The sequence below is a fragment of the Xiphophorus couchianus genome, chromosome 4, assembly GCF_001444195.1.
Source record: "Xiphophorus couchianus chromosome 4, X_couchianus-1.0, whole genome shotgun sequence".
Classification (NCBI taxonomy): Eukaryota; Metazoa; Chordata; class Actinopteri; order Cyprinodontiformes; family Poeciliidae; genus Xiphophorus; species Xiphophorus couchianus.
The window spans coordinates 25,854,677-25,881,928 of record NC_040231.1 but is presented as its reverse complement, the minus strand read 5'-3'; the positions used below and the strand labels follow the sequence as shown (position 1 = coordinate 25,881,928).

At 38.7% G+C, this 27,252-nt stretch overlaps 1 protein-coding gene across 4 annotated transcripts in view; it reads right to left on the bottom strand.

Moving 5' to 3' along the window:
* itga11a (integrin, alpha 11a) overlaps positions 1–24,315 on the bottom strand; it is a 55,700-nt gene extending 31,385 nt beyond the window's left edge. For 2 of the 4 annotated variants that reach the window (XM_028015876.1, XM_028015877.1), the window contains exons 1-8: positions 24,181–24,315; positions 14,158–14,272; positions 4,387–4,499; positions 3,029–3,120; positions 2,730–2,844; positions 2,491–2,618; positions 767–915; positions 534–678 (exon numbers count right to left, since the gene is read on the bottom strand). In XM_028015876.1, the coding sequence (XP_027871677.1) occupies positions 534–678; positions 767–915; positions 2,491–2,618; positions 2,730–2,844; positions 3,029–3,120; positions 4,387–4,499; positions 14,158–14,272; positions 24,181–24,229 (906 nt within the window). In that variant the 5' untranslated portion in view covers positions 24,230–24,315. Of the gene's footprint in view, positions 1–533; positions 679–766; positions 916–2,490; positions 2,619–2,729; positions 2,845–3,028; positions 3,121–4,386; positions 4,500–14,157; positions 14,273–14,515; positions 14,650–24,180 lie in introns of those variants that run through there. The other 2 variants (XM_028015878.1, XM_028015879.1) reach the window with 2 other exon arrangements.
* Positions 24,316–27,252: the final 2,937 nt, after the last annotated feature.

Genomic DNA, 27,252 nt, shown 5'->3' with positions numbered 1-27,252 from the left:
GACCACGGGAGGGTTAAACAAATTTCCATTACATTTCTATACTTATAAAGTATAGAAATGTATATAAAAAAAAAGAAAAAACACAAAATACAAATAAATATTTAGACGTAGTTAAAGTACACATGGATAAGCCGAAGGTAGAGTCAATCATAAGCTCTAACTCCAGAAGAAACACTTTTTGTTGAGGTACACTGTTAACCACACAGAGTTTATAATATATAAATGGGTAACCTATACAAGTGCCAATTAATGTCACTGTTTTCAGCAAATATTCATCCAACTGACTTTATTGTTTTTTGCTCAGACGGTGACAGAATGCTAAGCTGCAGTAAAAAAATAGTAGCCCCACCAGCACTGGCACAAACCACTGAGCAATGTGGTCTGGGAAGGATCATTTACACTTTTCAACTATATTTCCATACGATTATTGCTTGGGATTTGGAGAGGGTTTTGAATGGTATTACGAGTGATCTTAGCCAAGAAAATGGTACATGCCAAATAAACCATGCAAATAATCGACGTAGCAGACTCACAGCAATGGCATAGCGGGTGATGCCATCCTTCTCGCTGTCTTCGATGGCTTGCTGGAGATCTGGGCTGTCGTGTGACTCTCCGTCAGTGATAACAATCATTACCTTCTTAGCGCCACGTCGACCTCCTTGCTTGAAGGCTTGTGAGCTGCGAGAAGGTAAATGTTTGGTTTCAGTCACATAAAATGCACAAAAAGAGCTAGCTAAAGAGATTGATGTGCGGACAGGTGCTGTACCGCGCTGTGCTGATGCCAAGAGCTGTGTTGGTCTCCTCTCCGCCGCGCTGATCGATGCTGCGTGCCCTTTTTACCACCTCCTCCACTGATTTGTAGTCACTGAGTTTAAATTCATGAACCACCTTCTCACCATACTGGACAACTCCAACCTGCATAAAATAAGCATTGAGTAAAATATGGAGGAAGGCTCAGTCTGGTTGACATAGCTCAAAATAAGATTGATCTGAGTTTCTCCATAAGAAGAACTAAAACTTAAAAAAAAAGAAAACTCATTAAAATCTAGCGTTTGAAAAAGTATTTGTTCCCTGACAGATTTCTTCAGTTTTTGCTTTTCTTCAAACTAACATGCGATTAGCCTCAAAAATGTTAAAATCAGACTAAGATAAATTGTTGTTTTCATAATAAAAAAAATTATCAGTGTTTAAAATTAAAACATTTATTGAGGAAAAAAATTATATCCAAACCAGAAAAGTTAATACCTCATCCTTCATGATTTAATTGATTTACTACGTTTTTCAAAAAACTCAATTCAAGTCACTAGCTAATTATTGAACATCTAACAGCTTACTGCAATCAGGGAATTAGGCTAAAAGATTTCAAAAACCCATACCTGATTCACCAGAAAATATCTAAAAATAGATTAGAAATGCTGAACATCTACCAACCTAAGAAGAGCTGCAAAGCCATTTGGACACCAACAAACCACAGTGATGAACTCTAGCCACACATGGAAAAAAACATGAAAAATCCAAAAACACAGAGCACATCAAGAGTGGATTAAAGACTGATCCAAGATGTCACATAAGATTATAATCTTACAGGTCACAAAAAGTCATCAGTGTGACAGCTCCAAAATTAAACACACTGCTGAGCAACAAGAAACACAAACATCCGTCTCACATTTTCCCAAAAAGAATCAAGACTTTTGGGAAAATATTCTGTGGAACGTCGAGACAACTGAGGAACATTTGCAAGGCGTACATTAAATCTGGTGTAAAACCAAACACAGTCCTTCAGAACAATAAACATGACTCCTTCGGTCAAACGTGGTGTTGGTGTGGTAGTGTCTACAGCTGCTTTACTGCATCAGGACAGAGGCAACTTGCTGCAATTGATGAAACCATGAATTCTGGTTTCTTGTAGAAAAGCTTAAAGGAAAATGTTTGGCAATGTGCTTATGAGCAAACACACCAGCAAATTCACATCTGAACTACTCATAAAACTAGAAAACAGATCTTAGAGTGGCATACTTCTGCACTTAATTCCAATTGTGAAGCTATGAACAAGTCGTCAATTTGCCATATTAGACCTTTAAATCCTAAACTGCACAATGTACAACGAAAGGGGTTCCTTTAAGAACTGCTCCTCGATGACGTAAAGGACACAGCGCCAGCTGTAACGACCATCTAAACCTGATGCCGCAAAAGTGGCAAAATCGGTTCTGAGGTCTAGAAGACAATTACCCGCTCTCAAGGGCCAGGTTGGTTTGGATAGCTTTTCATCCCTTAATAATTGTAACCTTCATTTGAATGCTGCATTTTCATAAACTCAGCTCAGATCTTGAAATTTGTTTGATCATCTAAAAAAAATCAAAAACTGTTTAAATCTGGTAAATACTTTTTTGCAACACTGCAGGATTTAAAAACGGACATTTGATTTAATTCACTCTGGGTTTCCTCTTGTATAGTATCTGCACTCTAATGTTGTTTCGTGATTATGCCCACCTGTATTTGACCTGGTCCAACGTGGAACTTCTGGAGAATGTTAATGAGGAAATCCTGCACTTCGTACCAGGGATAGATGGAGTTGGAGCCATCAAGAACAATCACTATGTCCATAAAGGTTTCACACCCTGAACATAAAAAAAGAAACATATGTTCATGTGTGCAAATATAATCCCCCTGCTGTGATTTAGAGCCACCAGTGGATCTTTGTCAAGCACAAAATATATTCTAAAGCTTACTCTGAAAGGCAGGGATAATTGTCCTGGAAAACTTGAAGCTTGCATTAACTTTGGAGCATAGTCCAGTGCTGTAGTAGGAGCTGCCACACTCATACGACCATAACGGCCCGCAAGCCTGAAATGTAAAAGAAAGTGTTTATACAAGCAACAACTAAGTGTATTCTGTAAGAAGAAACTCAGCAGTGTAACCGTATAATCAAAAGACAATCTTGTGGGCTTGGCCTTTTTTTCTTTTTGTCAACTGCCATCTCAATAAATATGTTTCAAGGAAGCATGGCTACGTTTACAGACCCACTCACCACAAAGCTGCTGTCTTTAGGGTTAGACACGAGCGTCATTCCCAGCCTCATCTTGTCCTTTCGTTCTGATACGTTGGTCAGAGATATCTTTCCTTGAAGGAAAAGGAATTTCACTGAGAGGATCTCAGATGCACAGATCCATGCATGCACAGTCCTACAGAGAACAAACAGAGGCTCCACCATGTGGGACTGCGGTTTGTTATTGCTGTCTGGCCAGGCAAAGCAGTGTCCACATCTTCAGATCTCAATGTTTATGCCACCAAACTGCAAGTGATTATCCAACCAACATCACATGTGCAACTCGTATGAGTAGGGCATGCAGTAAAGACTGCAGTGTGGTAAAATACACACATGGAAGTGTACATGAACCATTAAAAGGTGGAATGACTGGTATGGGACCCAGACTCCTGTTTCACAGAGTTTACTATGACTAGCATCACATGTACCATTGATAAATACATTCATTTTGGTCTTGGACTGTCAAATTGTGATACTAGTATTATAAAAATCAGAATGCTTTAATTGTTATTGTACAGAAGCACAACAAAATTCATTTCTGTATATTCCATTCAAAAACAGGTGACTGAAAGTGTTTGGGTTTTTTTTTTACATATTTTGTTAAAACTACCATTATGTCCAGACATTATAATATAAGACAGATAATCTGTGAAAAGACCTCCTCCCCGAGCTACTATTGCCATCTGCAGAAATACACCACTCCCAGTCAAAACCAGCCAATCAAAGCCAGGAGGAAGGTGTTAGTGCTGTCAATCATGCTCATAATCACGCTGCTGAATGTGCTAATGGCACAGAAACAACTTACCATTACCAGGAGAAAAGGAGAGGGCTAGGACCCTTCTCCTGGCTCTCATTGGTTGTTTCTAATTAGCACTGGGATCACTGGGAGGAAGCAGAGGAGCTCAATTTTTGCACCGATTATCTATCTCACACCATACTGTCACGTCATAATGACAGTTTCAAATATGTGAAAAATATTAATTTTTTAATAAAAGTTATGTAATGCAATTTTTATTATTTGCAAGGTAAATGAAAATGTATTAAGTGTGCTTTAGTGGATAAATATGACCTAAGAACAAGAGCTGGTGGTTACTTATGGTGTTACTTTCCTCTCAAGTCCAAACTTGGATTTGGGGAAGGCACTAAACCCAACTTAATTTTACTCCAGTTCAAAGTTAGAAAATAGTGGGTTTTGCTAAATAACGGTAGGCTCAATTCTAGCAGGTACTTGTACAGTATATCTTGGTTTTAAAGAGACCGTTCAGAATGATTTCATTTCTTTGCAATTAAGATATGTAGTCTATCATGTGAAACTTTGGTGATGAGCTGCTATACTTTACCTAAATTGAGTTTTGAGCAGCTGTTGCCATTGGTTCTCTTGTTCAGCGCGCATTTATATACATCCCCTGTTTGGTAAGACCCAGTCATTTCATACGGCGCACCCACTAATAACCTGGAAACACAGAGAATTCATACGTTAGAAAAGTGTGACTGTTCCCTGTAAAAACCCTTCAGGTGCTCCTTAGAGTTTGTAAACAATACACAACTTCTCTCGTTCTTTCTTTCACTGAGCACAATGTCTGAACTATAACCAACTCTCTGAGGGAATATGAGCAACTATTAAATTCAATCACCCACACTAAACACCTGGGTCGACTCAGAAGATTTTAAACCTCTTTTTCTAAGGAAGTGACTTTGTTTATTTACTCTGGCCAGCAAAAGTCTCATATTGAAGAACTCTTCCACAGTCACACCCAGAAGACACTTAGTGTAGCCAGTAGTTTCTACTTATCTAAACAAAATGAACTTCTTTGAAAAATCCTATAAAGAACCTTAGGAAGATATGTGTATTAGACAGGCATGTCTATCAGCACATAAGAGAGAGTTTTTACCATTTTTTTCCCCACATTAGTCAAGAATATTATTATAAAACTAAGATTTCTGTCTTTATTATTCCTCAAATAAATATAGACAGATGAGAACAAAATTATATGATCATCGGTGGTAAGTAATTTTTCTCTGGTTAGCATGAATGTCTACAAAATATTTCCGTCTATTCTTAAAAAGTGTTTTGGCAACAGATGTAAATGGTTCTAAATGAAATGACTGAATGTACACAGATCAGGCATTACATTATGACAGTATGGAAGTCATCTTTTGCTGCCTAAACAGCCCTGATCGTTCATGGACTCTCTTTACAAATGAAAACATGTTCCTTAGAGTCGGACATGATTGCCTGGCAAAGAGACAATTTGAGAGACAATTTGGAAGTAAACTCAAAACTTCGAGCTGATTGTTTTGCTCCTCAAACCAAACTTTTTGTTTTGCCTTAGTGGAAGCCACTGGGAGATGGTACATGCCAAATTAAGGAGTCATGGGACAACCTCTCATGAGACAACCACATGAATCAATGACCCTTAGCTGCCCATGACCCTGTCACCGGTTCACTGCTTTTCATGCATATTGACCAGGAACACCCCATCAGACCTACCGTTTTTCTTAAAATCTTTAGACCTGAGCTATCACAATTTAGCCTTGATCAGCCTTACTAAAATTCTTAATCTTTTCTGTCTTTCCTGCTTTATTTCACATAAACATTGACGGTTAAAAGTTAATTAGTTGTGTAATACAGTATATTCTAATACTAACAGCTGCCATAACAAAGATATGATCAGTCTTATTCACATTGCCTATCTGTAACTATTATGTTATGTCTGTTCAGTGGTAATTGTACATTTGTTTGTATATTTAGTTCATTTTTTGTAAAGTACCTGAACTTCCAGCCAGTGTTGTGACGAGACATTGGAATGTCTGAGAAAATAACATTTAGTCTCATGCAGGCTCTTAGATCAATAAATGAAATCAGAGGAATTTTGCTACCACAGACCACCAAGCCCGCCCGCTGCAGATGTCTGAGGTCCTCAACAAGCAGTCCTGAGTGCTGGACATTCTCTTCGGACTATTTCACATGTTTGCACATGAAAACTCTTATGGTCAAGAGTCAGTCTCTGACTGAGCTTCACAGCGTTGTGTGAGGTCAGGGTGCTCTCATGAATGTCTCCTCTAAGGTTTAACTGACCTAATGTTACAATGAACATGAGACAACTTCAGAGTAAATTTAGGGCATGGAGACCAAATGCTTTTCAAGCATAAGATTTCTTCGTTCTTTGTTCCCCTTAGGTTAGACTGTCGAAGTTCTGAGGGTTTCATGTTTCAAGTCTTTTGATGTATAACCAACTCATTATGCTTACAGCTCATTTGCAAAATTAAAATTCCCACAGCTTTCTTTTTTACCACCTCAGACAATATAAAGTTGGCTCCACCAGCAGTTTTTAACCCTCCTGCGGTCTCAACGCGACACTGAGGGGGAGATGTCACTGTCAGGTAGCGGGGAAGCAGGAGGGAGTTTGTCCAGTCAGACCGTCAATTCCCGAAACTACATAAAGAAAACTTTGTAAAAGCGCCCAACCCCGTCTCTTAAGACCACGAGAGGGTTAAAAAAATCTCACTCACACAGTGGCTTCACAAGAAGTTATCATGTTTAATTTGTAAATAGATGCGACTTAAAAACCTAACAATAAGATTATAATCCTTGGATGTTCAGATGTTTTCATTCTATTTCTGTCATTATGCCCTAACATTTCTTGCCGTATTTAGTTTAGTATTAAAGACACATCACATACATATTTGAAAAAGGTTGTGTAAAATTTTAGGAAAGAGAAAAATGATATCATTAGAATCTAGCATTGATAGTTGTGTCAAAACCCAGCCCCCCATGGTGAAGGGAATTACATGAACAGAACTAACTACAACCAAATCAGAACTTTACTTTCAATGTTTTACCTTCCCAGCTACATCACAGGCACAAGCCTAACAAATCGAAATATTACATCGCACTCGGTTTTCATAAATGTATCACATATCTGAAACAGATCAGGTACATTTTTAACGCAGACGTTGTTTAAAGTAAAAATCACAGGGAATGTAGCAGACATGGAATAACTGAGTTCAGTGGTACTGTAAAGGAAAGACATTTGACACCACCTTATGGGAAAAGCAGACCACAGCCAGACTTTGATGAGGTCAAAGTCTAACAACTACTGTCAGATCCGCAGATCAAACTCATTCATTTCTTAGAAAAACGCGTGTAAAGATAGGGAAATATGGTTAAATTCAGCACCGTGAAAGCAAAAGCAAACAATAAAAGGATAAAACTTTTGTATATTGTACAGTTTTGAGTTCAAGTCAAACCAACGTTAACACAATGAACAAAAAGCCCAAAAGAATATGGCTTGTAAGACAATAAATATTAAACTGTTGCTATAAATTGCGACTAAATCTAAGATTAGATCATTCCATTGCAGTATCTAAAGGTTTTAAGACATCTGCAGCGTGCTACTGTGTAGCCGTTTTGTCACATAGACATCAAAGAATGTTTAAAGAAGCAGGTCTGAGGTTTTTCAGCAGGGGCCCCAGCTCCGAGGCATTTCACAGTGGGAAATTTTCCATGCGAGATGCATTTTTACAACCTGAAATACTCTGGAGAGGAGTTCGACCAGATCACGCAGGGAACGGTGAATGTTGCTTAATGTATCCATTGGTATTCATTGGAAACCTGAGTGTTCTGTTTAGGCTGCAGCAAAGTGTAGGATACTGGATAAAGCTCCCCGTGCGTAATGAGAGTTTTGAGCGGCGGATTTTCCTATGCATTAGCAGATTATTCCACTCCATTTTTGCAGTTCCAACTGCTGAAAACATCTGCAAAAATCTGAGGTCTCTCGCTTCTCTAAAAGTGTTTTATTGTAGCTAACAAATCCTCTTAATTATATAATAGGATAAAAGCGAGTAAGGTGGCATGTGGCTCGGATTTCTGGTTTGCAGGCCTTTTTCTGTAAAGACCCTGTGATTGCCTGAGAAAGATCGCCATGGAAAGAATGACTGAGAACTATTACAGGTTGTTGCATTTGGATGATCTTTCTCTTCAAACAGTTACAGAAGCAGACTCTTTAGTGGATTTTTTTTTTTTTCTTACTGGTTATGATCCAACATATTGCAGGAGCAACAAAAGAAAAGGAGAAATGTTCAAACCGTCCATCACTGGACATCAAAGAGTGACTCATATGGAAGCAAGCGGGAGTGTTATTGTTCCTGTGGCCAATTTTTAAAGTCTCGCAGAATCTGGAAATCATCTCACTATTATAGATCCAACAGTGCTCATATTTTCATTGCTATTAATATCATGATTACTACCGCACTCATTGGTGTCTCTTATGCTTCTTTGGTTCAGTTCGGGACAGACCGACCTCAATGGAGAGACGGAAAAACAGAGGGGGGATTGTTGCCGTTGAGTTAAATCTGATCATTTTGTGGAAGCGATTAAGATTTTATCAAAATGGCAAAAATGGCCATCTAACACGAAGCCTGACCCAAAGTAACTGCATGAGCATTTCTAACCGTGGTTACCAGGGTACACAGGATTTTTAGGGTTTGAGGAAGTGCCATCCCCAAACCCAAGCTGCCATTAATGTGGTAATGTTTTTCAGACTTGGAGAGGAGACGTATACGCTGTGAAACCACATCCCTGCTCCAAACAAGAGCTTCTGCCTGATGTCACGCTCTCCCATAACATTCCATCCATCTACATTAACAAGATAAGTGGGCTTTTTTTTGTTAATACTGTCTTATAAATCAAGTGAATTGTAATGGGGACGTTATTCTTTCTTAAAGACATTTATTTTGTTTGTCCAGAATGCCCGAGAGCAATGGATAGACATTCATGGGAAAATAAGACTCATGATGCAGTTAAAGGCAAATACTGGTTACTGTAAACTGTTGTCACCAAAGAGACCTTCAGGGTTTTTTTTCCTTAGGATAAACATTTCTGGTCATATAATTACAGGCTCATGAGAAGAAGGGCCATTGAAAAAAGCATTGCACCATTTTTTCCAATGGATAAATACGAGCACGTGTATGTATGGGTCCCACTAAAAGAGCATTATTGTCCTTATTAAGTGCCTTCCTTTGATTTTGGCACAATCAGCATGCAACAAAAATATCGGGGAACATTTTCAAACTGTTTCCATGAAACACAGAGGAAACTCTTTGCAGACGGCCTTGGATGGCACCACTAAGAATGTCAGCATCTGAGATCAGGATGACAGCTCAGTTTGATGCATCCATTTAAACTTATAAAGCTGGATTTACAGCACCCTCCACATTTATTACACCCACCACATTGTAGTTAATAAAATGAGCTAATACCTATAAAAAGTTTTAAATGCATGGATTAAATGACAAGTTGATTTAGATTTTAGTCATCACCATGGAGTCGGAGAGGGTAAACAATTGCTAAATCCAGTCTTAAGGATTTAAAATGGTGGAATATATTGAACCGTTCATGTTCCAAGACAGAAAATACAACTACAATATCATAGAAAATGGACTTGCTAAGAGATGCTTCTCTGTAGTCAGAGAATCATGACATCTTTCTGAAGATTGCATTAATTTAATATTAAGTCAGAAAAATCACATATGGAGCTTTCAACCCATGAACATAGATGATGTTTTGTTATTTTAAATCAGGAATGAAAATATATCCGATAACTAGTAAGTGTTTTGTGAAAGTGCCAGAGCAAGTGCACAGAGGAAGTCCACTGTTACAAAGAATCCTTAAATAATATCCCATTTGGCCTTTTGTTTTTCTTCAGCTCTACTCCAAAGGCATTCAGAAATGCATGGTGAAAACAGAGTTTAAAACAGTTTTTAAAACCTTTGTTTAGATGGCGTGAGGAAGGAAACAAATCGTAGTCCAGTCCAGCAAACAAGTTCAAATAAAGGAGATACAATCTGAGACCAGCGGCAAACGACTTCATAGACTCCCTGCAGTTCTCAGTGATGTGCAGCTAATGAGCAGAGGTCAGGTCTCAGCTGAGTATGACTGTAGAAAAATAAACAGTGGAATACTGAGTGGGAGGCTTCAGTGGTGCAGGGTTGAAATATGCAGGTTTAAGTTTCCCATCAGCTTTGACCCAGGAACTTATCTGGAGGATTATTCTCAGCTCTAGGAGGAGAGAGAGTCTGCGCTGGCAAAGTGCTTAAAAGACCGAAGCTTAGTGTAGATATGTAGGAAAGGGCTCACTGATGACTACAGTTTCTTCATCTTCATAGCCATGCACAGTCGTGAACCTTAAATGTGACAACTTTTTGATGTAAACAAATTGATTAAGTTACAACTAAATTTTGATCTGCTAAAAAAAAATGCCAACGACTGCCTTGCTTGGAAAATAATTTCCTATTTCAGAGAAATTGATGAAAAGTCCAACTCTACTGTCCCACTATCAAAGACCTCTGAACTCACCAGCATGTCTGCCTTTCTTTGGGTTCAAGTCGTAATAAACCATTTATTTTAACAGACCTGAATTCCCAGCTGGGAATCTGCTTCTATCTAAAAAACACAAGTGTTTTCAGGATGCCAACAGCTCTGGAAAAGTTGAGTGTAAAACTATTTAGCATAGATGCTCTCTGCCAACGTCGTTAGTAGTAGCAATTGTGATCCATCTCAAAGCTCGGTTTATGTGGGAGCTACATTAAATGCAAAACCGAGTTTGGAATGTTAAAAGGGTGAGGATTTGACGATGGGATGATTTATGGCTAGTCAGGAGCTGAATTAATTAAAAACAACTGCATAACCTGCAAGACAATGTGACGGCTATCACTCAGCCAGCTGCAGGACTCTATTAAAATTAGATATTTGATCTAATTCAAGTCTTGGTATTTCAACTCTAATCTGGAGAAGATCTCTAAATTAGCCCTTAATGTGCAGATTTGCTAGGAGCTAACAAGTTTTTCTATTAAATTTGTTGTTCAGTTTATTAGTTTTTATGCTGATTGCACTGCTAAGATGTCAATGCATTGAGTTTTGATGGAATCTTAACATCTTGTTTTTATTGCAGTACAATAATTTTACCTTAACAAACATCAGAAACAAAATTCACATTTCACATCTCTGTACCAAGACATGTTTTTACGGCAGAAAAATTTCAACTTCTGAAATTAGATTTATTTTTAAATTAATTGAACTATTAAGTATTATAAGATTATGGAGTTGTGGATATCAATAGTTTCCCCACTGGTAATTGTGTTAACATTTCTGTCTAAATATGGAATTTTTCCCTGGCGAAAAAAAGGTTAGAGTTTTCTGAAACACTCAGTCTGGGATTCTTCTGCTGCCACAAGAGATTAATTTACTTTAAAGATTGTTTATACATCATTACCACTCATGCCAAAAGGTGTCGGCGTTTCACCATCGCTTCTGTTTTCTTTTTTCAAAAGACTCAAAGTCTTGTCTTGCAAAGTTTAGATGAAGAAATACTTCTTTTTTTTTTTGTTCTCCAGCTGCGAACCGTCGCACTCAGAGCCGTGTATGTCCTCAGACGAGCAAACAAGCACTGTCTTGCATGAGGGAGCGAGCAGCTGTCGGTCCGTACGGCAGACCTCCGTTTTAAAATCTACAGGATGACAGCGCCACCAGCTTGAGAAACAGACAGGCCGAAGTGTAACACAAACAGGATGCTCAGCGCTGTAGATCTCTGTTGGTTAGAACCGGAAAAACACTTGACTAGAAACAAACACCAAAATCTGTAAACTTTTAACCACATTAATCTTGTTCTATGCTTTTTTCTTTTTTTTGGTAGGGGGGTTTATAAAGATATTCACCTCCTATTCATTGTATGAGCAACTAACAGAGGTGCTCATGTGTATAAAGGTGTCGACAATATATTTCCGACAATATATATGCTGCGGGGACAGTCTGTACAGAGCTATTCTTCCAGTAAAAGAATGTTTCCACTTCATTCTCAGACATTTACCTCAGTTCAGGCTGCGTCTCTGGTGTCCTTCATTCCACATACGTCAGCCTCATCAGGCCCTTCTCACTTCTGGTATGCACAGTTTAATTTAAAAAAAAAAAAAAAAAGTTTCATTTCAAAGTGTAATGGGTAGTGTTGTTCAAATTGAACTGGCAGCTCGTGCAATCCCTCCCCCCCACGTCAGACTATTTGAGGTCTGGGGCAGCAAAAACTACCATGCCTCCATAATCACAAACTGAATAACCACTAGAATCCTAACTCGACCTTCAATGCTACGTTCCAGCAGACTTTAAAAAAAAACAACAAAGAGCTCTTTCATGCCCCAAAACATTTTACTATCTGTGAAGACTGTTAGATCATAAGCGCCTCATCAGTGTTGCAGGATCTGGAGTTGTAATTCCTCAAAACCGACAGAACGTCATGTTTTAGTTCCAGTTTCTTTAGATGAACATGGTACTCACACTTTTCACACGCTCCCTTGCATAAAACAACTCAGGCCTCATATTTCAGGCTGCTCAGAGGTCAAGGAGAACGGAAATCTTGCCAAGAGGGACACTAAAAGTTTTTTAGCATGGGAAAACAAGTTAAACATGGAATTTACAACTACAAGTACAGAAGTATGAAAACTTATTTAAGTAATAAAAAATGGATTTCTCAGTTGTTTGTTTGAGAGTATTATTGTTACAGAAGCTTAATTAAGTAAAAAAAAACAAACTCTGTTGGGATAATTGGTTAATCTTGGAGTTGGTACTACTAAGGAATATTTACGTTGCATTGGAGAAGCTGGACATGACCTTGTCAAACAGTAGCTGAGGTAATTTGCTGCAGGACACTTTATTTCATCAATCTATTGCATTCAGTCCCTTTTATTTTAATACATTTCAATTTTTAGACCAAGGAACAAATCAGAGAGGTCAGCGATAAAAAGCTACAAAGTTATAAAACGTCATTCGAAACTTTGAACATTGTAGACAGAGTAGACAGAGCATTACACAGCTGGAAACCTACACAACACCTTTACTTGTTAGAAAGGCTTAGTCAAAGTCCTGATTTAAATCAATTTGAGAATCTCTCCATCCAACCTGACTGAGCTGAGGTGTTATTTTTTTTCTTTTTTGCTACACAGTAGTTATACTAAGACGTAAAACTAAGTTTGAGTTACTTTTTAGGTATTTTTTAGTATCAGGTAATAAAAAATACATAATTTAACAGGTAATTAATAATGAGGCAGTAGGGTGGAGATAAGAGAAATAAAATACAATTTAAATAGTTTAAAAATGACAAAAACAAACAAAAAAATGCTGTGCAGTTTCCTTTAATGCTATTGGTACAACTGAGACGTTTGTCTTTCATAAAACTGGATCCAAACCTTTTCTCCAAATACCTGATAACATGAACACAGAAGCTTTTTAAAAGTCAAACAAAAAAAAAAAAAAATGACATGATGGAAGTTGAAACTTCACAAAAAGCCAGAACAATGCTTGCCAACAGACTCTGGGAATGCCAGAATCTAATTTTGGCCACCACATGGAGCCAGTGGACCTAATAATAGTGTGCAACAGGAATCAGCATCGGTTATGAGGTAATACGACGGATGCAGGGAATTCAGGTCAAGGCTACAGTTTGTTTCGCAATTTCAGGTTAACGGGAGGAAACTTTGCGCAGCCCAGGAGAGGTGCAGTAGATCACCGTCTTTCCAGGGAAGGAAAAGAAATGAGACATCCAACTGTCCTGCCGCCAGGTCAGACAGTATTTCAGCACTACGGCTTGTCAGCATCTGCTTCACAGTCATAATGTACTTGATCTCTGGATCTCAGCCATCAAACCCGTAAGGTAAATTTAACATGACAAAAACTAGGACATAAATCGGCACAAAAGAGTCGAAAGTTTGAATCAAGCCATCCAGGTGGATTCCTATTGCTTACCAAAGGCTAGAAATATGCGTCCCAGCAAAAGTAAAGATACTTTTTAATCACTGGAACCAAATTATTAAAATCCAGTTCTCAAAAAATGCGTACATTGTAAGCCATACGAAGCTTTTTAATAAAACAAATAAACATTTTTGCTTATTTGTAGGAATGTTGACATGGATGTTGGATGAATATGCAAACAAATTGACAATGAATGGATTTTAATGAATAAGCATTAGCAAACTCAAAGAGTTTTAAACTGAAAGGTATTATGACACAACCACAAACATGCAGGAAGAAATATCTTCCTGTATAAATTGCTCAAGTCCCTTACCATTTTTCTCCTCCTGCAGCAACATGTTGCTGAATAGTGTATCCAAATTGAGTTTGCTTTGGACCTTTGATGATTCTGGGCTTTTTGGTGTCAATATTGAAGCAGTCATGGAACCCTTGAAAAAGAGAAAAAAAGAGATTCAATGTCAATGGAGTACATCCAGTTCTTATAACAAACTTTTGCCACATCAAGTTGACACAGACATTTTCTGCATGACTTTGTCTCTCACATCACTGTGGAAGAATTTATCCCTCCCCAATTATTTCCCCTACATTTCTTAAGTTCAATAAGGTTGGAAGACATTATTTCTCTGTCAAATCTTAGGCTGACCGCTCTTCATTAAAATTGGAAGTCGTACCTTATCGTGCTATATGTATAAAGTTCATGTATCCATTCTTCTCCACAAATTTCTCCGTCTCATTTTCCTGTCACTTTTGGAAATATGGCAGATAAGACATTATTGCCCAGGAGGAGAGAGACCTTCAACCATTTATTTTTTCGATCGTTTTCATTCTTTTCAATGCGCAGAAGAAGAGTACCCGCTGCCTTCTGTGCAAATGGGACACAGCACTGCCCTTTATCGGAGATAGACGGAACTGCCTCCCCCCTTAGCATTTTCACTAAATGCGCAGGTGAAAATGCGCATTTAGTGAGTAAATATCGCACTCACGTTCATTAAATATATTAGACAGACTGCGAAACTTCAGAATACATAGAACATGTATATTTAAATAATTAAACTGGCGATAACAAGAGAGGCAGCAATGGGCATGCGCTAACTGCCTGCTTCTTATAAGTGTGTTTGGCACAGCGCCACCAGTGGTGAGGCACTGCATCATCCTGGACTTCTTCCCTTCGAACAGGCAATGCGCAAGCTCAGCCAATTTTACCATAAAAACTTTGAAATTACCAACAAAACCCATCATTTCACTTCCCATGTAGCTATTTTACTTGTCAGGATTACAGGTGAGGGCCTCACTGCCTTCCCTGACCGCAACTACGGACATATAAAATACCAGAAAAAAAAAAAAGATTTCGCATAAATCTTTTTCTAAATCTTTGCATATGGCAATGATAATGATAATGACACAATTTCCCTTTTACATTTTCAGAAATGGAGATTTTTTTTATGATGATATGAGATAATTGTTTTAGGGCAAAACATTTTAAGCTTCACTCTCATATTTCTAATGGCCTCAAGTTGTTGATTTTTTTTAGCTCCTTATACAAGATACAAACAAAAATATTTCAAATATCATCTCAAACTGAATATGGATTTAATGAGGCTTGTGCTTAGCGAGCCTCAGTGATCTATATTTGAGGAAATTAAGATGAGAGTTAAACAGTTTTCTCAGTTTGTGTTGCACAGTGAAGCTGAGAAGACGGAGGCTTCTGCTTTCGGCCACCACAGACGTCCCACTGCTTTTATCTCTATGGCTCTACTCCACACACTGTTGGTTTATTGAATCTCCTGGCGTCACGCTAAACATCCCCACTTACATCCTCAGTCCAATCCCCTCTGATCATGTTGGACTTTTTCTTCCTCTTGCGAGGGCAAACTCAGCAAAATCTAAGCCATGAGGTGAAGAACTGCTCAGCAAAAGTTGGACACATGTCGCCAATTAATCTACAAAGAATAACAGAGCAGATCTAATAACAGACGAGAGATTCAGCTGTGTCTCTTTTACCAACCGTGACAGCGAATCAGGGCTTGTTTTCACCTTGTGAGTTCAACTTCCTCTCTACACATGGTCTTCCAAAATGTAATCCTGATGTTACCAACTGAGGCAGGAAGCACCACAAATTGTTTTTAACATAGTTTACATGTAACTACATGATACCAATATGATGCTGTCACATTCATCCAAGTCTGAGTCGGGAAGAGGATGTGGTCCATTCAAGGGTTCAGTATTTGGTGAAACTCTTACTGAATAGGCAAAGGCAAAAAAAAGAAAAATGTAATTCTAATTGCACTGCATGCATTTATTTTTTGTTTTGTAAGATCTGTCTTACTTTTAAGCATATCTATTTTTTTTTACTTTCTGAACAACTCTATTTTTAGCATGCCATTGGAAAACTTTGGTTAGAGTCCTTCTCCATGTCTTGCAGTCCTTATTCCTTTTCCGTGTCAGTATGACCACAGCAAATGTATTTATTAGAATCAGGCGGTCTGAAGCAATCAAACTGATGAACAAGTATTAAAATGTATTTAAATTATTGCAAATGGTAACATTTCTGAATCTTAATGTCATTTAAAGGTCTCATAATGCCCAAACTCTGCTTTTGTTGGTTTATCAGTAGATAAAATGTGTTTCTGTGTGCAGCTGTTGGCATTATAAATGCAGATCATGATTACAAGGCAGCTGTATTCCTTGAAGGAAAATGGCTCATGGACAGAAATGGGAAATTGGCTGCATTCCTTACATAGTGAATGTTTAGGAGAGTAAATAAGCTGTCCAAACACACAGATAGTTAAATATCTGCTTCTGCTGTTTCTTTCTTTGCACGCATTTGTAAATTCCTGGACAAAACTGGGAGTTTTATGATAGCAGGCATTGTCAAAAACAAGCAAAACAGCGATCCCATCACAATTTATGTGATTGTCAGTTGTTTTCCACTTTTTGTCATTTCACCACAAGCACATCACATCTTCTTGATTGCCACGAGCAGAGACAAACGGTTCTGCTTCACAACAGCTTTCTTTGAAATAAATACGCATCATTTCAATGCAAACGTTTTATGTAAATATTGTAAACAAACAAGTAAACAAACCCATCATTCCCCATTTCCTGTTGTGTGACGGGTCCACATGTTTCTTTGTCTATCATCCTATCTCCAAACATCTCTCTGAAGTCTGAGTTTGCCCAGAAAGATATAAAGGCTGACTGAAAATAGCTGGTCGGGAACAAAGAGGTGTGTGCAAGAAAGAAATTAAAATGAGCATGGCCCTTCTGACTATGTATCAGAGGAAATGGAGGGCAGCGATTTGCATAATTTTAAAGTGTAGCCATTTGGAAAAACCTAAATGTCGACTTTCAAGAGCAGAAAGTAAAAGTGTCCCGATATACCAACTCTGCAGCTGAAGGTTTCTCCAGTTCCCATTTAAAGCTCCTAATGTGCCAGAGAAGTGTAATATTCTCGGTAATATCAGCAGTTTTGAATGCTGGGTCGGAATCTTGCCGGGTTTCCTGTGTACCGGCTTCGATGCCTAGATAAATAAACCTCAGGCGGGGGCCGCCGGTGTGAACCACACAGTCCGCTGCTGCCTTTGGCCTGACACCAAGCTGCTGGAGTCGCACCACAAACCCACTGACACAGAGCAGCCGAGTGGACGCGTTACGCAAACAGCTGGCTCGGAGGTCTCCTCAGATCATCCACGCTGGATGACGTTTTTTTTATAACTTATCACATTTTTTATTATTATTATTTTGTGGCAACAAACATCCCAGTGTTCATAGTGAGTTCTGATTGTAGATGTTGCAGACTTAGTTTCATGTAGCTCGTACCTACACATTTTTGACATAAGAAAGAAATTGTGCAGGTAGCAATAGAGTATGATGATTTTCCATTGATTCCCGCTTGTGTTTCTTTCCAATATTTTTCCTCTGGAAAGATACTCTACTTCATAGTGGACAATATACTTTGAAACATTTTGGCACCCTTCCTCATGCCAAAGTAAATACTTTGAGAAGCATGGGGTATCGAAAACCAGATGTTCTCATCATGTGACAGCCAACTGGGCACTGCTTAACAAGCTGTTAACCCTCAGAGCCAACAGAAAGCCTGAGGGGATTTAAGGTCTCCGTGGCTGGAGAACATAGGATATACCAGCAGCTGTAACACATATGCATGGCCGAGACGGAGACCTAAAGCTTGAAATTTGGAACGGCAGATTCTGCTTATTAGTGATTTATTTCCGTTGATGACATTGCCGTAATTTAGCATTTCAAATTCAGTAGCCCGTGAATTAATGACAGGGATTCAAACGTTCGGCTTGTCTTTCCTCCCACCTCCAGATGTTTTTTTTGAAGTTTCCATTGCTCCGGAAAGGTATAAATGGTGACTGAAAAGTTGGTGATAGGGAGCAAACATGCATAAGAACATAAATCCATTTGGGAAGTGAAGCATCATTTGAAAATGCAGCCATTTGTAGTTTAAAAAACCTAAATAGCTATGATATGATGGTATATTACAGAAACATACACAGCTATCTTACAGAAGTAAGATAACAGTAATACAGAAGTTATTCAATAATTTGTTATATATTTGGAATTATATATATATATATATATATATATATATATATATATATATATATATATATATATATATACATATATATATATATATATATGGGTGTGTATGTGTATGTGTGAGGGGGGCGTGTGTAGGGGAGGGCGTGCGGGGTGGGCGCGCATGTGTGTGTGTGTGTAAATAAATAGTATTTAATTACTTTATTTAAAAAGTAATTTAAATGGTTATTTGTTAAAGTTAAAGATTGATTTATTTGATGCACACATCTACAATTTTGTTATAATTACCAAGATTAAATATCAACTTTAGGCCACTGCTTGTTTTACCTGTTTAGATTTGATCTCCGTTGGGCCAGAGCTTCTTTTAGTTCAGGTTGTGCAGTATATCTTTATTTTTATCACATCAGCTCACCATCAGCCACTAATCCTCCAGGTGCGGCGGTAATCTAAGCTATTAACTCTTTCATAAATATATATACCTTATATATATTATAAGGTCTGCGACAGACTGGCGACCTGTCCAGGGTGTACCCCGCCTCTCGCCCGGAACGTAGCTGGAGATAGGCACCGGCAACCCTCCCGACCCCATTAGGGACAAGGGTGAACAGAAAATGGATGGATGGATGGATATTATAAGGTATATATAGCAGATACACGACAAATCTCTGACAGAATCTGCTAAATTTGTTTGAGGCACTAGAGCAGGGGACACTGAGATGAAGGTGAACAACACCTGCAGTTCTAGGCATGTTCCTCAGGTGAAAGAGCTCAGTAAATCAGTTACTTTATATTAAATTGATGGAGCTGCAGAGTGGGTTTTCTGCAAGGAACCTTAAATGGGACCACCAGCGATCCCATCTTCCCCTTCTGTCAGCAGCCATGTGGAAATTACAGTCACTGAAATGCTTCAAAGACAAAAGTGAATTGGGAGCATTTGCTAGGTTGCTGCACTTACTGTCTAAGATGTGATTAAGGCTTAGGTTAGAGGTGGCAATTAAGACGTCAAGGTTTTTTTTTGCAAGGTTCGCATGCAAATCATCTTTCTAAAATCCAATAAATTTAAAAAGTCAGGGCTTAGGTTGCTGTTGAAATTTAAGAAAGGTGTATTTTAAAGTTCTAATATATAATGGCACAATGTAAGAGCGTGAAACAGTAATGAACTATGTGATGATTTACTGATGTTTTAATGTTTTTACCAGAGCAGGTAGCCTCACTGCCTTTTGTGTCTCACGTTTCCTGCCTTAAAGTCGTTGCTTTCAGCAGTTTGTGGACGTCTGTGAAAATGAGTCTCTTTTGGAATAAGGCAATTTCTAACCTTTTCTCCAGAAATAAAGGGAAATACGAGAATAAATAAGTTGACTTCACTGTAGACATGCCTTCTTGTTGTCATCAAGTTAACTTCTTTTTTGTTTTGATCTTTTTGATTTTTTAAGGTCGGATCCATTTCAAGGGAACACAAAAGATCTGATTGCTCAGAGGAAAACTATTTGGGAAATTAAGAACGCCTCAACAGTTTTGCACTGTATATAGTCAATCCCAGTCCTCGAAATCTGACTAATAACAACAAAATATATATCTAAGCTCTTGATTTAAAAAAATATATATATATATAAACATACAGTATACAGAAACCTCTGTGAAAGTATTTCATAAACAAAGAAAAGTCGTAGAGTTGTAGATGAAAAGTAAATGGTGAAAAGATGTTCACATAACAATGTTGAAAGATAGGTCAGGTTGATCAAATGAGTTTAATAATCCTGACTTTAAATATTTGTATTCATGCTTAATTTGGACAGGACAAATGGGCAAAAAAAATATCACACTTGCAGCATATTTTTGCTAGCTAAATAAATAGAACAGCTTGTCAGCCTTCAGCATTTCTTGCTGTTGCCATGACTAAAAAGATACACATCTCTTCTTATCTTTATCCAGTTATATTTTCTCAAAATGGCAATAGCTGAGTTTTTATAGAAACGTTTTAAAGACATATGAGTTTTATTTTTTCCTCCTGTGCCTCCTCCTTGGGTTTATTTGATCACTTCAAAATCTCAAAGTCCAACTTAAAAGCTTTTAATGGCCTTATCCTTATATATAGTACATATACACATGGCTACATGACCTGATATGTAACCTTTCAATTAATGAGGTCTTGAACTAAACGTACAGATCTTACACTACAGATAGTGTGTCCTGTTAACAAACAAATGGATATCTCTGTATGTTGAGCCCCTTGTTTTATGGCACTCTAAGTTCTCTAACTTTAAACATGTAATGTACTTCTCTCTTTAAAAACCCACCTTAAAGCCCACCTTATTAGGAATATTTTTGGTAAGGTTTCTATTTGTCTCCTTTCTCTACCCACTCGCATGTCGCAACCCACCACCCACTCATCTCCAGTTGCCAATGGAGAAGTGGGCCCTGGACAGGTAACCAGACCAACGGGATATCAGGGATCTCATTCTTTTGGTGATGATCTATCTCTGATGTCCACAAGACAGAGTCGGAACATAGACTGAGCTGTAAACCGAGAGCTCCCCCTCTTTTCTCTGGCTCTTTCTTCATCAAGAGAGGCTGGAGTTTGTGAACAAAACCTCCTCTGCTCAAGTCAAAGATTGACCCAAGCACTCAAATTAATTCACTAATTGCAGTTGCAATTAATTCAATATTGCAGCCACATTGTTACAGTATGGATGTATAGAATATTTCTGGGACGACAGTAGGAGTTTGTCCTGTAATCAGTGGGTTGATCTTTTTGTTACTAAACTGTCTCTGTTTCCCTTACATTTTTTTTTTACAGCAGATTCATCTCTTTAGAGAATTTTCTTTTAGCTGAATAAAGTCTATTTTTCTCTTCATAAAAAAATCCAATAATCTGAAGTTGTGTGAATGAAAGAATTGGCAGACTGGTTAGAAATTATAGAAAAGTAACACTTGCTCAATTAAGCATACTTAAATTACAATTAAGGAATGTACAAAACTATCTGTGAACACATAACAAAGACAACCTTAAAGAGGGGGCGTTATGTATTTTCCACGCACATTTTGCCATTTTATAGCGCAGTCATGTAACTATGTTACCTTCTGTTATGAAAATGCACTATGTATCAAAAATAACTAGAAATTTGACTTTGCATCATAGATCTGATACCTTGAAATTGGCCTCTGTCTCTTTAAGAACCTTGCACCCTCTCTGGCATCACAACAACGGTTCTCTGTAACATTCACCGATGTTGCTTACCATTATTCTTAGGAGCACTGCAGTTTGTACAATGAGCTCAGCAGATCCACAGTTCCACCAGATGTTTGCTAATGGCTGCTGCTGCTGCTAGTCTGGAGGAGCTGAGTAGGGGAGGCGCAGGTGAGTGGTGCTCCATGGAGCTGAAGCTCCAAGTCAGAGTTTTTGGTAAATAGGTGACTCAAGCTTTAAGGCACTCCCGAATGGGTGCCATGGGAAATTCAAGGATTTTTCAAACATACGTGAATCAGTCAAAACAACACTTTGTATATTTTTGATGAGGCAATAACATAATGACATGGTCTAAAGCTAAAAAAATATATACTGCTCAAAAAAATAAAGGGAACACTTAAACAACACAATATAAATCCAAGTAAATCAAACTTCTGTGAAATCAAACTGTCCACTTAGGAAGCAACACTGATTGACAATCAATGTCACCTGCTGTTGTGCAAATGGAACTTTGTACAGAACAAAGTATTCAATGAGAATATTTCTTTCATTCAGATCTAGGATGTGTTATTTGAGTGTTCCCTTTATTTTTTTGAGCAGTATATATTTTAGCATAACCCCACTTTAAAGCAGATGACCTACAGCAACAGTCATCTCCAGCTGTTGCAATTGATGACACTGAGTTCACTGTACCATAATGCCTTCCATTGTCCCCAGATCTCAGTCAAGGCAGCAGGGATCCAACGCAGTATAAACAAAGTGTGCCTAGCAAAGTGGCAGATGATTCAACATAGTTTTGTGGAATGCTATGTTGACTCATATATTATAACAAGAAATGTAATATTAAAAATGAGACTAAAAGGACATGTGTCTGAAATTCATTTGAAAATAAATCTTTCACATTTTCTATCAGTCAACAGTGACACCAACTACAGTTACGCTTATTTAATTATTGTAAGCGGATTCGGACACATTTTGTGCAATGATTCCACATTTGGATGGCCGAAAGTTCAAGTTAATTTCCTACATGTCAGCACATGCACTTTTTACCCTGTTCAAAGACATACAATTTATACTGGAGCCAGGACAGCCTGGTCTTCTTCATGAAGAGCTCAAAGTGAATGTCCATTAAGAGAAATACATTCTAAGTTCACATGGGAAAACAAAACATTTGAGTTGACATATCTTACTGGGACAGTGATTATGAGAGCAAGTGCTTCGGGTGGGATCTGACCCTACTGTTTCCATCTAATGTACAGCACATGCCCTCATCACTTTCACCAGATTTCCACTCTCATTGCTATCTGGACAGGATCTTTGCCCCTACAGTCACAGCAATCCAAGAGCAGTAGAATAAAATAAAGCCTGCCTTTTCGCACTCTTGCCAAAACATCCTTCACCACAGTCAGCGTGAAATCATACTCCACAAACTCCAGCTTGCAAGGTCACGCTCTCCCCTAATGTGGCGCTGCTTCAAGAACTTCCAAAATCAAACCAAATATTTATAACAGCCTTCCTCCCATCAACTTCACAGCCTCGTACCATTTACATACAGTCTGAGCTGAAGATGCAATGAATTTTTCTTTCTGGACAAGTTCCAGCTTTCCAGACTTCAAATAGGTTAATAACACGTTTCTTTCTGCAAATAGCAGAATTAAGTGAAAAACGTCTGCGATGGAAAAATAAGCAGCCCATTATATTTTATGGAAAACATGCAGAGATTTTAGATTATGCAGTTACAGTGCAGAGTTCAGTGAATTCAAAACCTGCGTATTGTGCACTACTATAAAACTAATTGCGATACATTTGAAGCAGTGTTGGATTTAATTATCTTTACTGCATGCGGCATCTCTAAATTTGTTTACGGGACTTCTTTAATGCTTTGTCTTTGAAATAACGTGTGAAATTTCTTCTTGGTTCTTCTTATTAAGTGTTTGTGGCTTTCTTCTTCTAGCTCTATCTAGATGAGGCACCAGTGATGGTGCTCTTAAATGACCACAAATCTGGCTGTGCACCAAGCGTTTCAAAGCTTCTCGACAGTCTATCTTGGAGACACATCAACTTTCACTTGACAGAATTTGCATGTTTGCAGTGTGCTAAAATGCACCTCTATAGATTTTTTACTAGCGAATAAATATACCTCAATCCGCCAAGCTTATGTTATGCTGTGACTCATACAGACACTCCTGCATTTTTGTAATTGACATATAAATATTGTGACCTTCATAATATAATGACCTAAGTCATTTTTTGCTAAAAGCGATTTTTTGTTTTTTTACTAAATACCGTAATCATTTTTTGGAAGAAAGAAAAAAATAGAGGTGGTGATTGTTTTATATTTGCTGAAATCCCTGAAACGATGTAGGTCATTATTTTAGGGAGGTGACAATATTCTCACCTTCCTAAATATCAAAACAAGCCTGTTTGATCTTGAAAACTGAATATTAACAACGTCAACTAAAAAGTTATATGGCATAACCTTTGAAAACATTTGCATCAAAGTTAAAATATTCAAAAGTGCATTCCTGAAGATACATAAAGTGCATACAAACACACAGTAGGAGATACACAACTTTTACTCACCTAAATGTTGGCTGCAGATCCAGAGCAAGAGGAAGCAGTAGCACTCCATATGTTTACTGGCGTGGAGGTGATGGTGTGTTGGAGTAATGACTGCTGTGAGGGTGTGCAGAAACCCAGTGGCAGGCACAGTTAAGGTCCGTTTCTGATTGACTCGAGTCAAAGCCCAGCCTATATGAGGAGAAGTAGGAGGGGATTGTGGGAAGAGGAGGAGGATGAAGAGGAGGCTCACTCTTCCACAGCAGGAGGAATACTCTGTCTTTTAAAAATGTGTTCAGCTCAGTTTAACTTGGCAAATAGAGGAAAATGACTGACTTTTAAGAGACTTTTTATTTTTTGTGTGTGGGAGACTTTTTAGGAAAAGAAAATCAGCATTTGCATAAAGCAAACACAGTCTGGGAAACAATCAAAACAACGCCAGAGCAATACAACAGAAGGGCGTTGAGGGTTCATTAAAGAGACAAGCATGTGTAAGACATTAGACACTGCCAGGGTCACCGGAATGGTAAGTCCAAAAGGAACCCTGTGGATCAGTAGCACCACAGTTCTTTTTCTCATTACAAACCAATCTGACTTCAGCCTGAAACTAAATGCCAACATACAATCATCAAGGCTCCTAACCACAAACTCACCAGTATGTTAACAGCAGAACATAAACGCAGGATTTGTACGTTACCTCACATTCCTGCTGCTGAGCCATCCGCTCCTGGGCACAAAATTTATAATGATCCCGTTTATGCCTTAAGACGTAGTTTGTATGTATTGGCTTGCTTGAAATCAGCTTGTGGTGACCTGGTGGATCTCTTGTCATCTGCTTTAAATGCAGCATGTCACAGAAATGCACAGCTGTTCTTCACATTTTCACTTTAGTCTGGAGATGAAGTCATATGAATTTAATTCTCTTTCTAGCACTTATTATTTCTTACTTTTTTGCGTCCATTTTTCTATTTAGCACAAAATGTCAGCTAGTTAACACCAATGGGCTGTGAAATGCTGAAACAAGTCAGGTTTATTTCAGCGGTACAAAGTGCTGTGGAATGTAAAAACAGATACAGTAGCCAATAATACAACATAGTTGTTGTATTATGTTGTATTATAATACAACATAATTATAATATGTTGTTATTATAATACAACATATTTTTACAGCAGTTTTCTGGGAGTTTGTCAGAACAGTTTTCTGGGAGAATTAGAACTGAATGCTGCTTCTCCATATTTGGTTCTGGTTCTGGGGACACAGAACAGACTAGAACCTGAATGATATGAAAAGTTGATACATCAACAGATCTTTAAATCATTTTGGTGCTGAGTCGCTCAGTGATACAAAAGTATTTTAAAGTCTATTCTCTGAGCTACAAAGAGTCAGTGGAAGGACTTCAGAACTGGGTTTATGTGCTCTATCTTCCTCGCTTAGTGAGAATGTGAGCAGCAGTGTTCTAGATCAGCTGCATTTGTCTCATATTTCAGGCAGACCTGTGAAAATACTGTTGCAGTAATCAATGCAACTAAAAATAAATGCATGGATGAGTTTCTCTAGATTTTACAAGGATAGTAGTCCTTTACTCCTGGAAATGTTCTTCAGGCGATAGAAGGCCGACTTTGCAACTGTCTTTAAGTGTCTCTGAATGTTCAGATCTGAGTCCATCTCTACACCCAGAATTCTGGTCTGGTCACTAGTTTCTCAGTGAAGCTGTATGCTGACTCTGGATCGTTCCTCTTTAGTTCCAAAGATTCAAACTTTTGTCTCTGTTTAGCTGAAGAAAGTTATGACACATCCACACATTGATTTATTCTAAGTGTCTGTTCAGTACTTGGAGCTATATATCTTGTCCTAAGCTGGCAGCTTAAGGCCTACTTTGTGTTTGACAAAAGCAAAGAAGTTTTGTCAAACATGAACACTGACATTGCATCAAGGTCTTGACTTTGCGTCGTTGGCTGTAGTTTGTTCTTGACATATAATCTGGTAGACAGTTTTTTATGGTACTTGACAAGGACTACATAAACATGACACAGTGGAAGGGACCTATGACGATTTTCCCAAGAATTCTTCATCTAAATTTTTAGTCAAATGCAATGTTGTTGCTCTTGCCATTTTAGAGCACATTTTTATGGTGGCATCATATGTACTAGCCTTTACTCATGTACCTTGATGTCACCATTGGTTTCACAGCAATGTTATCTTAGAGAGTTGTGTTGTGCTTCTCTAGTCTCAAAATGATGACGTAAGTATATCTACTGAATACAAACATTTTCAGAGTTGACTTAATTGTTTAAGTTTCTCTATTATTTGTATTTCTTCAACCAGCTGAATGGCAAACTGCAGCCAGCAAGATTTTGGGGCGAGAGCGCATGTCATGAAGCAGTGTGGTGAAGGTGGTGAGGCAGATGCAGCGGACCCAGGTATGATGAATAAATGTTTTAATTAAGGAAAGCCAGTCAAAACAACGAACAGCAGGCACCAGGAAACACTGACGACGAACTGACTAGACATAGACGAGGACCCGATGAGGAACAAGGAACACAGGTGGAGTTAAATACACGGGAGGGTAATCACAGAGACGAGACACACCTGGGAACAATCAAGGGGAGGACAGGACAACGAAGAGACTTAACGACACAGAAAACTCTAAATAAACAAGGAAAAACACAGATCATGACAGTACCCCCCCCCCTCAAGGGCGGCTACCAGACGCCCAAGGAAAAAAAAACCCCAAAAAACCCAACAAGGGTGGGTGGAGGGGTGCTGGACGGCGGGCCAGAGTCCAAACTAACAAAAAACAACCCACCATCGTGGGCGGAAAAACAAGAAGGGCCAAGAGTCCATAAACAACAAAAAAAAACTACCCACAGGGTGGGCGGAGGCAAAGGAGGCGGGAACCACTGAGGTGGCCTGGCGGTCGTCCGCGGCGGCGGGAACCACGGAGGTGGTCCGGCGGTCGTCCACGGCGCTGGAGGCGGGAACCACGGAGGCGGTCCGGCGGCCGCCCGCGGCGCTGGAGGCGGGAACCCCGGAGGCGGTCTAGCGGCCGTCCGCGGCGCCGGAGGTGGCAACGGGGAGTCCCGGGGGCCGCCCAA